Source organism: Haemaphysalis longicornis, unplaced genomic scaffold, assembly GCF_048455015.1.
Source record: "Haemaphysalis longicornis isolate Haplotype H1 unplaced genomic scaffold, Haemaphysalis longicornis Haplotype H1 scaffold_3, whole genome shotgun sequence".
Lineage (NCBI taxonomy): Eukaryota > Metazoa > Arthropoda > Arachnida > Ixodida > Ixodidae > Haemaphysalis > Haemaphysalis longicornis.
The window spans coordinates 96,171,700-96,185,619 of NW_027526335.1; the positions used below are offsets into that span (position 1 = coordinate 96,171,700).

Below are 13,920 nucleotides of genomic sequence, written 5' to 3' on the forward strand. Positions count from 1 at the left end.
TCGTGTGGATTGTCATCACTGTGGCCATTGACAATACGACCCGTTGCAATCTACCTCTCTCGTGCATCGAAGAAACATTTGCTTTGCTTTTAGTGAAAGAATTTCAGCTGTTGCTATTAATTGTTGTAATGGACACAAAGGCGTTTCTCCTGATCGCCTTGCTGATCGCTTCTGGAATGTCAGCCAATTCCAGCCCCAGAACAAAAGGAAATGATGCTTGCGGTGTTTCGGCTTTCCTAAGTTTTCGTAATCTATGCGGGGGGGGGGGGGGGGGGGGTGTTCAAGCTTTATAGCACCCCACCCAGGACTTCAGTGTGTCGCATTTGTTTCGGTGCACCCTAATGATCTCTTCCAGACTGCCTCATAGACTGCAAACGATGCTTTATTCACTGAGAAATTAAACATTTAAAGCCGAAATTTCAATTCTCCCGCTATATGGTATGCTTCGTGAAGTCGGAAATGACGTATCCAGGGCAGGGCCTTAAAACTAAAGATAGTATTCGGACCAGTGCAGCTACCGTCTCGCAGACGGCCGTTTGATTCTCTTGTCTATCTCCCGCTTTCATAGATGGCGCTGCCCGTTCAAAGGCGAAGTGGTACAACAGCATATTACGGGAATGTTATACGTAGACGACATTGTTCTTTTAGCTGATAACCAAACCGATATGCAGCGGCTAATAAAATATTAGCGGCCAGGAAGCCACCGACCTCGGTTTAAATTTCAGTGCAGAAAAATCAGAAATAATGGTTTTCAATGATGCTACCACTAACGTAGTGTCTATCCAGCAAGGCGAATTAGTGAAGGAAGATAAATATTTGGGAGTGTGGATAAACGAAGGGGATAACTACTTAAGAACTCACGAGGAGCCACTTAAGGTTAAGGGAAAGCGAAACGCAGCTATATTGAAGCATAGAGCTCTGTGGGGGTATAACAAATATGAAATAGTAAGAGGAATGTGGAAAGGAGTAATGGTTCCGGGTCTCACGTTTGCGAATGCTGTACTCTGCTTAAAATCAGACGTTCTATCAGGCCTTGAAGTAAACCAGAGAACGGTAGGACGTTTGGCCTTAGGCGCGCATGGAAAAACAACTAACGAAGCAGTTCAGGGAGATATGGGCTGGGCGTCGTTTGAAGTTAGAGAAGCTCAGAGTAAAATATGCTTTGAGATGAGGTTGAGGGCAATGGATCAACGAAGGTGGGCAGCTAAGGTTTTTAGGTACCTATACTTGAAAAGCGTGGACACGCAGTGGCTAAGGAAGACTAGAAGGCTAACGATGAAATACGGAAAGAACAGTGGAGAATCCAAAACAGCCAAGGTAACCAAAAAAGAGGCAAGGCAGATTGAAACGAATAAATGGAGGAAAAGAAAAGAAAAGAAACAAACTATGCGGCACATAGTGTTAGAATGTGAGGGTATCCATCCAAATCTACATGAAGGGAATATTGGGTTTCCAGAAGCCCTAGGATTTAAGAGTATCACAGGGGAAGTTAACTTCAAGGCTGTCGAGGGGACGAAAAGAAGATTAGAATGCTGGTGGACGAAAAGCAGAGAGGGGAATATTGCCTAGGACAGTTACCACCTGTAACAGGGAAAAAAAGTATTTCGTACCTAATAAGCTTTAGTGCCTGCCCTAAGCAGCGCTAGTATTAAACCAAGAGTGTAAAACATGGTTATAGTAGTCCTTTTTGGTAAGATGACATGTCATCACCCCGCTTCAAAGGGGAAACCAATAGCAATCATCATCATCATCATCATCGTGTCTCCACCCTGTACGGCGGCGCTGCATCGAGGCACCCTACTGAAGTACCAGTGTTCGCACTTTGCTTCTGACCGCACTTCTATATCTGCTGTATTTTTATTACGGTTAATAGTAATCGTTTCCTCAAACATTAAGCTATGACTCGACAAACATGGTCACATAAATTGCCGTTCCGCTTATGTCAGTTGGCCTGTGTTGTGTCAGACAAGTCCAACGCATCCGACGGCTGTATTAGGCAGTGTCAGCCGGCAAAGTGCCGCACTAACTGCATCAGTGTATGTGTTAGTTCGTAACTTTTATTGTTTACCCCACAATTCTTATTGCGATAAAAAGAATGTGCATTAAATTTAAGCGCAAATAGCTCGTTCTGCAAGCTTATATGCCGTGCATAACTTTCGTTTGCTTTTACCAGCCTCATCCAATAAATCGTACAGCTGCTCATAATACGTCATAGGTTCTAGTGCGGGAAATGAGCTAGTGGATCGCATGGTTATTCTCTTTTTTCGTAATTATATAGCTTATTTGACTCAGGTTTGCATAAAAGTGGTGTCAGTGCTATTCCAACGAGGCAATCATTCGAATGAACCAAACTTGCATTTTCTCTTCATGGCTCCTTTAACGAACGACTGCTCACTGCAATATATGCGATCAGCGATTTCGTTTCTTGAAACACTATTTTTGACACTTCCATATCTACAGAGGTCTTGTGCAACTGATCAGTCTGTCTTGATTTTACCCAACTGGACAAACCACTTCCGCTCACTGACTAGCCAGCGTCGCTGTAATAATTAACAGCGACTCTGGCGAGCCAGTGAGCGGAAGCGGTTGGTCCTGCTGGGTAAAATCAACTTTGACTGCTCACATCGCCGCCATGATGCGACACTAATTAGACAGTTGCCGCTGTACAGTATGTACCGTGAGCGAGGCGACGCTGTATATGCTCCCAATGAGGCCGGTCTCGACGCTTCGCAGCTGGTAGCGCTTCTCGAGCGTGGCGAGGTTCGAGTTGATGCAGCCGTTGGTGATGAGGCCCTGTAGGAAGGCGCAGCTGCAGAAGAACGCCACCACGCAGCCCGGACGCCGCAGCACGCCCAGAAGGCGGCCGCACGTGGCCGCCGCTGCCGTCGGCTCGGCTGCCTCGGCCTGCAGCAGCGCCACCCGAGTCGGAGTAGGGGGCTCGTCCGCAGGCGCCACGACCCGCCGCTCCGCCTGCGAACAGTGGGCGAAGGACAGCAGGGCCTGTGTTCTCAAAAGGTGTAAACGGGGCGAGGGAAGGCCCCCCAAAAGAGAGAACACGAGGTTAAAAACGTGGAAAACAGCGCGAATAAACGGGACGCAGAGCATACAACACACACACGGCGCTGACTAACAACCAAGGCCCCCCCAAAGAGAGAACACAAGGTTAAAAACGTGGAAAACAGCGCGAATAAACGGGACGCAGAGTATACAACACACACACGGCGCTGACTAACAACCAAACTATTATCTACAAAGTAATGGAAAGGGAATAAGGAAAGGAGGCGAAAAAACAGAAAAGGAACAAAGGTTCTTGTCAAATAAAGCGTTCCCATTCATCCATAAATTTAAGCCCAGTTATTCATTCGAAAGATACATGATTTCATTTTCATACAGAAACACAGACGGTTTGCTTACACACTTGTCAACCCTCTGCCTGATCCAAAAAGTTTCGTGGATTTCACGTGCGCGTTTGTAGGCACATCTTGGAATGATTTGACACATGGTCAAATTTCGGTTCGCACTTACACTGGCGACAGTGTTCAGCCAAGTAGCCGCCGAAGCTCGTTTTGAGAGAATTTGCATGCTCCTGGAGCCTTACATTTATACATCTTCCCGTCTGCCCTGTGTCAGGAAGATTGCGTAAATGACACGCTGACAGCAACCAACGTATTTCGTTCTTGTGTTTCATTTTACATGCGGTGCTCCTTCTACCTTCATTATTTACCATGGCACAGAGCTTGCTCAGTTTATTGGGCGCGCACATGAGAACTTTTGCGCCCCCTCTTTTGAGCCACCAACCAGCCCACTTGCTTCCCGTTCTAAGAACACAAGGGCAGGCCTATATCTGTGTTTTGTCCTTCGCGTAGTTTACACTTTCTGATAGCATGCACCAACTGGCCCAACAAGAAATCCTTCTAAGGCTTAGTTATTCGCCATACGCCTTCGCCGGGATTTACAGCGGTAGCTGCTAGGGATTAACTTTCTGTGGCCAGGTCGCCCATGGCTCTCCCAGGCGTCACATGCCCAACGGTGGGATTGGCCAAGAATTGATAAAGTGGCTAATAAGCAAGGGTTAATTTGTGTTTAACATGGGTAATATCAGGAGTACTGACACCAAATTTTTTCGCCTAAAAAATTATATAATTGGCTTCGGTAGTTTGTACAGATGCCTCACAGAAATTTTTGCAGCGATCCGAGGCCGGAATCACATCTAAAATAGATTTTGATTGTCCCAGCCGCGAGCTTCCACAAATCGGCAGCACTAGCGAAATCGCTTTCGGCATGACGAAACATCGACCGGCGTGTCTGGCCGGTTCAGGGTGACGTCATATAGTCGTTTTCGGAACCGGAAACGATATCCTGCGCTGCTGTTGTCGGTGGTATTCGTTTGGGCAGGAGACGTACGGGTGTAGCTGTGTGAGCAATGCTTGTAAAATTTGCACACTTTGCGTGTTCGACGTCTTTGCTCTTCAGTTCGTGACCGGCGCATGGTGTTCCTTCGCACTGGTGCCGAAAACTGCGCGGTGCCGGCACCGCGCGGCGACGCGGCGGTGCGCGTCGCCGAGCTCGCCCAAGTTGTGCTATGGCAAGCTCGCGGAATGCGAAGTACTGCTCGTGGAAGCCTGTCTGAGTAAATCGACGACGACGCCAAGATGCATTATTTTCCACGCGACGACATGCAGCGCTAAACGTGGACTGAGTTCGTGCGCGGCGGCGGCCGAAGAACTGTCGCCCAAGCCAGCGAGCTCGGCGTTGCTCGGGTCAGCTTGGGTGTTGGGAACTTCAGGCTTAGTATCGTGGCGAATATTTGATCGCCGGTATCTGTACAACTGCGAATGACCATCCTTTACACAACTTTTCACCACACTATCATCCCCTTTTTCGGTGAGCGGTCGGTGACCAAGACATCTGCCGTGGCCTGTTTTGATTCTAGCGCGCAGGTGGCGCCATCTTTCGGCCGCTCGCCGCACCGCGGTGCCGGCAGTGCTGGGTCGGAGCGCCGAACCTCCGCTTCCGGTCAGCGTAGGCTTACCATCGCGGCAAATATCTGAACGGCGCTTGTAAATTCACCGCTGATAACAACCCCTAGCACAATTTTTCACCACACTAACATCTACTTTCTCGCATGTGGAACTTCTTTTTCGCGATCAGATTGATCATAAGAGTGGCGACAAGCTGCTGCTATCACGGTCTGCGCCGGTTCGAGCCGCAGTGATATTACAAAAACGGACGACGGCGAAGACATCGCCGGCCTAATCGCCTGGCCAAATAAAGTTGCTCTGTCTGTCGGGTGGCAGCGACTCATCTGAGTCTGACGATTCAGACGACATGTCGACTGCTCGGGCGCATCCCCAGGATTGAGGGACACGCACCGCGGAAACCTGACTGCGCCCCTCTCCCGGCGCTTCGCCCGTCCGGGGCGTAACTGAATGGGGCAGAAAAAAGAAACGGCCGCCGTTTAATAACGAAGACAGCTAGAAAAATCGACTCCGGGATATCCGTAGCATGGCTCTAGCGGCATGCCGTGGCAAAATATTGGGCTTGTACGACTAACTCACGAGGTTCCCGGGCAGTCTAAAATTTTTCTGCTGCGGCCTATGAGAACAGGCTGGATTTCAGGTCGTTCCGCACTAGTTAACACAAAATTGTGGCGCTCAGAAAACAGATAGAAAAAACGACTCCCGGGTTTGAGTACTTCAGGTTGTGGGCTACAAACCTGTTATTGTAGATTTTTTGCAACGTTGTTTGTGTAGGTTCCCTGCAACACTTTTCATGCCCGGGGTGAGGCGTATCGCCACAAACTTCGAAAAACTGACGCTACGTGGCGCCCCCGTCCCCCTCCTTTTTCCTGGAAGGAGTGGAGAGGAGGACCGTCTCCACCCAACACAACACTCGCCTCTCCTCAGCGGAACCAGGGAGGGTTCCCATCTGTTGTCGCTGAGAGTAACAAAGAGGCAGTCCGTAGTGTGCACGAGGACGAACAAGGCCTGCTCCTCTGGTTTATCCCAAGGAGGTGGGGGAGATAATTGCTGCCACTGAAAAGGTTTGGCTGACTTGACTGTCCCCCCTCCTCATTTTTAGATTGCGCAGAGCAAACAAAGCGTGCTCCCCTGGTTTTTTCGCTCGGGGTGAGGGGGGGGGGGGGGAAGACTTTCCAGCACAAGAACTGTGCCTGAAGGACCTACGACGTGTCCACACGCGCTACTGTGTACAGTTTTTACTTCTTCGTTTTCTTTCTTTTTTCTGAGGTGGCAAATAACGCTATGTTAGTACGGTGTCAAATGTGAAAATAAGTTATCCGCACGGTTTCCTGCAGTGATGCGTTAAATGGTGTAAAACGTATATGTTTGCGCGCAGGTATGCCATTTTGTCTTTTTTTACATACGGATTAGTATGAATGTATTTGTAATCTGTTTAGCGTTTTCTCTTCTTTTGCTGTATTGTGTTTTTCTTATGTATACAGGTAATCATGCCGTCCTTGTTACTGTATATATCTATTCCCACACATGCCTAAGGCCTGGCGCTCAGGCTGGAAGTATGAAATAAATAGTAAATAAATAAAAATAAAGCACTATCTTCAAGTTTCTGAGACTGAAATTATGGCGCAAGGGGGGTTGCCAAGAGCTGAACGAGCGCCGCTTTTTTAACGCTATTATATCGAAGCGGCGTCCGTTTTATCAAAAATCGTTTTCTCGAATGCCGGTTTATAGATTCACCAATGTTCGTTGGTTTTTTTCATTTAAATTGTTATTTTATTCAATTTATGTACCATTCATCCCAATGCTATTTAAACGCTTTTTACCAGAGGGAATATATTAATTAGAGGTGTGTTCAAGTTTAATTAATTGTTTTTCATCCTTTTGAAAAATTCCCAGTATATTGCCGTAGTTTCGCAGTTTTTTTCCCGCAGCTTTTTGTTCAATATTTGTTGCCTTTAAGCTTTGCGAATTTTCTCATTCTTGTGTGCGCTCTAGAGAATGTGTTTGATATTTTGTTAATTGTAAATATTAAAATTGTGGCCGCGCTCCACTGCTTCCAAGGCGCTTCCATCAGAACAGCACCAGCTAAAAACTGATATGCGTTAAAAACGGTTATAAAAAGTATAAACGACGCCGTAAGAAGCATGCATATACGTGAAAAAGTCAATGGCGCTTAACCGAAATGGAAGCAATTATACATTTACAGCACACTGTTACAGTTAAAGTGTCGTGAATTATACGAACGCAATGGTAGTGCTGCACCTGAAATTAACCCCAATGTTGAGCATTGATGTTTGGGATTCCAAGTTACTACTATTTAGACGCCTATGAACGGCCCTAGGACATTTCGATGTACTGGAACATTTCAATGCGGGATGTTACGGTGCAAGCATTCCGGTGCACCGACATTTTCGTACGCCAACTTTTCTGCGAACGGATTTGTGTGCTTATTTGTGTGAAACTTTCGGCAACTTATTATTTGCGTAGGTATTAGGTTATGGATGACTGTCTACGCACTGATTGCATCGTTTGTGTTTATGCTTTGAAAGTTTTCGGTCAGAATTTGAGATTTTTTAGAGCTTTATTTAATAACTCCTTTAGGCAATACCAATTATTATGTATCTTATTTTTTTCTAGGGGCGCGGGCGAGGGTTAAGAAAGTCACAAAAAGAGCAGCTTCTTGCCGCCTTGTGTGGCGCCTTGCATCTGCGCAAAAAGAGATATTTAACGATGTTACGGCACATATAATGTTACACTGACGTCGAAAGGGACAAATTATGCAGCTCTTAAAGCTTTATGCTGTCGTTCATGAAACTTTGTGTAAATGAGCTGAAGAAACGGTTTTCATTAAGACTTGTAACAAATAAAACTTGCTCAAACGTAGGCACTTCCAAAAAAAGACGTCTATTGCTAAGCTTGCGCACCAAGCTTCTGAACTGTGCCTTTTCTGTGCACCCTTCGGTGTCACACGCAATAATTGCAGCTCTTTTTCCTAGGTGTAAATTCCGAGGACACCTAAGCACTTTTTTATGATACAGTGATTGAGAAAGCATTAGTGTCCAGTTGCCGAACGTGCACTCTCAATCGTCCTTTTTTCTTTCCTGTCTGTCTATCTGTCCGTCTGTTACTCGATTCAGCCGCTGGGCCAAACATGAAACAATGCTGGAACAAGGAGTATATATAGGCAAAACCGTCCCAAGCTACTGAACCTGGCGGAGTGCATATATTTCTACGTGTCAATATTGTTCAGAAGAAAAACTTGGCCGCGTATCTGCTCGCTTCGCTGCAAATGTCGTCGAAAGGCGATAGTCTTCTGCAGCCCCTGCCGTCTCATACATTCTCCTCCCCCCTCTCTCACTCCTCGCGCGTCTGACGCGATGGAGGGTAGCTAAATTAAATCCACTTTTCCCGCGCTGCAGAGCTCGCACGCCATCTGTTGGAACCTTTGCTACTGTTCGGCTTAGGGTTGCGCTCGAGCTCGAGGCTCGGGCGCCAGCTTCTTTTCGTATTTTTTGGTCAAACCATTGTTTTAACGCCTCTTTTTTAAATTGCTATCGTGAAAACCAAGGCCATGTCTATGCTTATTTAAAAGAACGCGCGTAATCCCGGTTATGTGCTTACATTTTGCCTCAAATGTACCTGGGGTTTCCTTCGCGCCATATTATTGGGACATGTATGACAAATCTTGGCAGTTTTAGAAGTTTGGAACGGTTTTGCGTATATAAGCGTCTTGTTTAATAATATTTATAACTTTTGAACCGGTGGCTGAATCGGTGCCGTCCACCGGGCGGGCGCCCTAACATCTGCGCTTCATGCTCGCCAAATAAAGATATATCAATCAATCAATCGCGTTTAAGTAGCCCAAGAAAGACTATCGTCTTTAAAAAAGCATTAGGCATAATTGAGGCAAAACATTAGTGCATAACTGGCCGCAGCAGCGTTCTTTTATTCAAAAATAGACGTGCGATTGGTTTTAATAAAAATGCGGTAAAAGACGGTGTCAAAAACAGGCCAGATAAAAGTAAATATAATAAAAGAAAGATGTCTCCTCAAGAGTGCGAGAGAGAAACCTTTATTTGGGGCAAGGCTGGCCCTAGGCCTGTTGGGGGAATAGGATCAAAGGAATGGGTAAGGAAGGGGAGCAGACCGGCCGTTCTATACAGCTCGTGCTAGACCGCTTGTGACTGCGAATACAGCAATCTTGTGAAGGATGGGAGTGCCCACGGAGTGAGGGTCTATGGCTATCGCGGGATCGTTGGTGGGGGCAGAGAAATTTCTATAGCGAGTTAATTTGGGGCAAAACCAAATGAGGTGGTGCAGATCAGCTTTGGTTAGGGAGTGGCACTTGTTCACGAATACCTCAGCAGCTCTTGGAAGCGTAGGTAGAGAAGCCAGGAACCCAGGCGGGGTGAGGTTTTTTTTTGAGGCGCTGTTCCAAGAACAATTGAAAGAAAAGGTCCCAACAGGTGGCGCGCGAACCAAGAAAACGAGGGAAAAATGAATCTAATTCATCAAACTTCAATTGCATTAATTATGGGGCAGGCAGGGGGAGAAGAACAGCGTGAGGGGGAGAGGGGAGGATGTTACGAGGCGGGGGCGGCCGAAGGCTATGGTATACATTTGCAGCAAAGCAACCAGATACGCAGCCAATTTCTTATCTTCTCCTCGTGACTATGACTCGGCACATACCCGGGGAACGTACTGTAAATAAAAATACTACTTACAGTACGGTAGCATACCCCATTTCAGGTAGTATGACGGACAGGGCGTTTCACGTAAGAGCGCTAGTCCAAGAATATTGTTCACTGATCATGTCGCACACTAGCCGGTGGTTGGGGCGGGGAGTATTAAAATATTTTAGTGTACGTCTAAAAGAAAAGAAGAACCTACCCGCAATCAGTAGCACCTTTCTCTTCTTGAGCAAAGCTGCCTCAGGGGCTAGCGCGTGCAAGTCGATCCAGCACGTGCTCTTTTCAGAAGCGTTCTCGTCGGGCCGGCGTGCGTCTTTTTTAGCTTTGGAGGCACCGGAAAGCCCGTTGAGCGGACGCGTCCCACGCAATAGAAAACATTCATAACGTGTTTTTCTTTTACTTGCCGAAGACTTGCATATGCTCATCTGCTTGTTTTGGCACTGTCGCGTTAATTGCGTATTTCTTTGTTTTCCGTTACTCATAATGTTAGTATACTTGCACCTCAACCTTAACGCAAAGTAGGTAAGGGTTGAGGCATTTGATTTTTGGTTTTTTATGAACCCCGAAATAATAGATTATGATCTTGCTCTACCGCTTGTGCTTTGCAACAATAACGCAAAATGTTTTTGTGCTGCAAATTATTTGTCAATGCAGATATTAGCATAGGAAAAATAATTTTCCTGAATTCGGGTGTGAATGTTCGCGCGTAGAAATTAAAAGCGAGCAGAAAAAGAAAAGCTCGTTTCGTTTAATTGCATGCGTCTTCAAAAGACGCCCACATATCAGACACCTGATTAATTCTAATGTACGAATCAATGTACCAACGCAATTTGTGCAAGTTGTTCAACAGCAAAAAAAAAAAAAAAAGTTGGGGTTGTGCCAAGTGCGAACAAGTATCATGCAAGCGGAAGGAAATAAAAATGCCCTGTGACAAATTGAACAGATGACCCCTTAATGTCGAAAAGGCGACCCATGGGACCTGAAAGGCTTTCGGAACCGACGTCCCCCAACAACACGTTTCATTCCGTGAAATAGCCAGGACACCGGGCTGGTCGAGCGGCGCGGTGAGCAGACGATGCGTCCGTAGCAGACGACAAGACGACACTGGCAAAAGTTAACTCATTAGCGACGCTGCAGTTGACCCGAGCCTGCTCGATACGTACTAACGCACATTGTTTCACAAGTCGAAAGAAAATTGTACCCGGGTCTTTCCGTCGAGTGAGAAATGCGGCACGAGCGCCACGAAAAAAGCAGGCGCCCGAGCGGGGCGAGCCCTCCCCGTCCACACGGGTAGGGTGCCTCGATGCGCGCCCGCAGAGCGGGGGCGCATCGAGGCACCAACCGCTAGAGTTCCTGTATATAGCTCCCGCAGGGAGCTATATACAGGAACTCTACCAACCGCAGCCCATGCGGGGTCGTTTTGTGAGGGCTCCCCTCTTGTTTTTTTTTTTTTTCCTTCCTGGTTCGGCGAATTACAAAGGCGAAAAGCTGGCCTGTTTGGGAAACCGTCGCGAGCGGCTAGACCCTGTGTGAAGGCCCTGCTTCTCGCACCGCGGGGGAGAGAACAAGAGAGAAGGAATTGTGTCTTCAGGTCGCGACGCCACGTGGTGTCAGTTTTTCGAAACTCGACGCCGTGTCCCGAAATCCTGGCCATGAGTGCGGACCGTGTGCAATCGTAGCAGACGATGCGGCGAACGTCCCTGACGTCACGGGTGAGACCATGACGTCAGAGTGGCCCGCTTGCAGGCTGGCCTTCTAACGGCCATTTTCCCGCGCGGCGACCGAATTTGAAACTGGTTGCAATAAACGTGCTATAATTAATTCTGTGTTGGCGGCTGACGGCTTTCGGTTCGATTTTCATAATTACTGGGCCAATAGGTATTCTTTAAAGCATAAAAACTGAAAGCGAGAAATTTAGTGTCAGTACTCCTTTAATACCGTTCAAAGCATTGAAGGACTCTGGTAATACTAACATTCTAGAATGACAGTAGACCTACGAGAACCGCAGCATTTTGTTGAGCGACAGAGGGGTCGCTAGTGAAGTGCTTCTCGAAGAACGGTTCGCCGCCGAGTAGGGGTACGCGGCTGCTCAGGTTCAATGTTACTGTTCGGGAGCAACCCTGGAGCATCCAGAACAGCGAACGACGGCGTATCAATGGCTCTTAATTCGCGTATGGGGTTGTACGCTCTTTCTCGTTAGACAGCGCAAGCTTTACGCGTCTTGGCAGCATAACGGCATTGCGAAGCCTCGGCGTGCTAACGTTCCCGCTCCTGAAACTCGGCCTGGGTGAGAAGCTTCTTTGGGCGGCCATTTTGGCGGGAGTAAAGCTCCTGGAGAGACGTGTGGCTGATCTGTGATGGAACGACTTCACTTCACCCGCCCTCCCGAGCACGGCCGACCTTCCAGCACGCTTTGTCGTATTGAGCAGCAATCATAACGGCTCAGACAGTTACAGATCAGGACTGAACCCCCCTTTCGTAGATTTCAGCTGGACTATCGCCGAGAACGCTCAGAATGCTGTAATTGAACACCGTCACAATAGACGCTGTAGACAAGACAAAGCAGCAGACATCCCTGGGGTGGTCAATGCCTACACTTTCCCCGCCTTGTTTACAAACCTCAAGTGTAAGCAAATGAGCGCTGTACGACGTGCAGGGTTTAAGTCAATGTTTAACCGCACGTACGCCAAACGACGCGACGTCGGCGCTCGAAGAGTGCTCCGCGCCCCCGGCCGCAAGCTCCTGCTGCAGGGGCTGGTGCTCATTGGAGTGTCTCTTGGAGCGTCGGTGGTGGTGGCGGGAGTGGGACTTGCTCGAGGGGCGCTTCTCTAGCTTTTCCGACGGGCTCCGCGGCGGCTTCACGAGCAGTTTGTCGGGGGCCACGGCGGGTGCTGCACTGCTTCCGTCGCCCGTCGCCGAGATAGTCGGTTTCGGGTCCTTCCAGGAGGACATCTGCCACGGGACGAGGAACGTTAGAGGAGGTTACAGGCGCAACGCGTTTTTTTCTTGCTGGCGCTAGGGGGAGGGGGCCACCTTCAATTGTAACGTAGAAATTTCATCTTGGCATGTTCATCCCCATGGGAAGCTCATCGCTCTTATCTCCAGTACCCTAAATGAGTGAGTGCGATGGTTCCAACTCACCGTATTGCGCTGAAACACGGTGCTGAAGAGAACTTCCAGAAGACTCCGGCGGAGGAACTCGGTCGCTGCTTCACCTTCTTCGGCGCGTGGCACGAGGTCTCGAGCGCGGGAGGCACCCGGGATGCTGGCATCTCCATGACGTGGCTGCTTGCCGATGCTTGGCACGAGGGCTTCGTCTGGCTCGTTGGTAATATGCACGGGAGGAAATGCGTTCTTTTTTTTATTTCTACAATTCACACTAAATATTTCCTTTTGCGCTCCTGTTTTCATCTTGTCAATTGTATTCGCTAATTAAACCAAGTTATTCTTTGCCACTCTCCCTGCGTGGGTATGTGCAATTTTCCGTAGACCATAATCATCATCGCAAACCACGCTTGTGGTGGCGCCATTCAGAGGCTCTGGGAGTACAAAAAGCGCTAACCACATGGAGCGATTTTTCCAGCAACGCGACGAGCGACACGACTAGGATCCGCAGTCGCCGAACCGAAGTCGCTCGCCGATGCAACCACATGACAGCGACGGCTGGAGCGACTGAGCACACTGAGCATGCGACTGAGGATGGCGATTTCAATGTTTTCGCACTGCGCATAGTAACGCGCTTGGTACGCTGGTTGTTTGCAAACATTTTTTTTGTTCATTTGTCATAAAAAGCATGACTAAAAAGTATTACGCCTTTCTACCTTGCTTTTTGCACTTCATTGCATCTCTAAAACTGGTTTGGGTTAGCGATAGCGCACGCTTTTCCTTCTGCGCCTCGTTTCTCGGCTCCAACATGAACGCCGTGAAGAATTCGCTTTCTTGACGTCGTTTTTCCCACACGGGTCTCACCCAGTGTGAGCGGGAGCCTTCTTGCTTCTGCTTCAGCGTGTACACAAGCTTTTGCCACGCAAAGCTTTCTTTGCCGCTGCACCGCAAACGTCGTCTGCGTGGATTTGCAAAATCTTCCCCCCCGTTCTCTTCCAAAACCGGAGGTTGCGTGCTTACGTATAGGGCTCTCCTATTGGCTAGTCGCTGAGGCCACTTCCGGGAGGCGAGCGACTGTTTCTGGCGGCCCAGAACCGAGCGATTCGATGAGCGACTTGGTCCGCGGCGAAAAGTAGTTCGTCGCT

At 48.3% G+C, this 13,920-nt stretch overlaps 1 protein-coding gene across 1 annotated transcript in view; it reads right to left on the reverse strand.

Annotated features, from left to right (window-relative positions):
- Positions 1-12,948, reverse strand: part of LOC144175338 (solute carrier organic anion transporter family member 4A1-like) — a 34,245-nt gene extending 21,297 nt beyond the window's left edge. Inside the window, exons 1-3 of the mRNA XM_077704418.1 lie at positions 12,886-12,948; positions 12,356-12,622; positions 2,677-2,970 (exon numbers count right to left, since the gene is read on the reverse strand). Of these exons, the coding sequence (XP_077560544.1) occupies positions 2,677-2,970; positions 12,356-12,622; positions 12,886-12,948 (624 nt within the window). The remainder of the gene's footprint in view (positions 1-2,676; positions 2,971-12,355; positions 12,623-12,885) is intronic.
- Between the last annotated feature and the right edge of the window lie 972 nt (positions 12,949-13,920).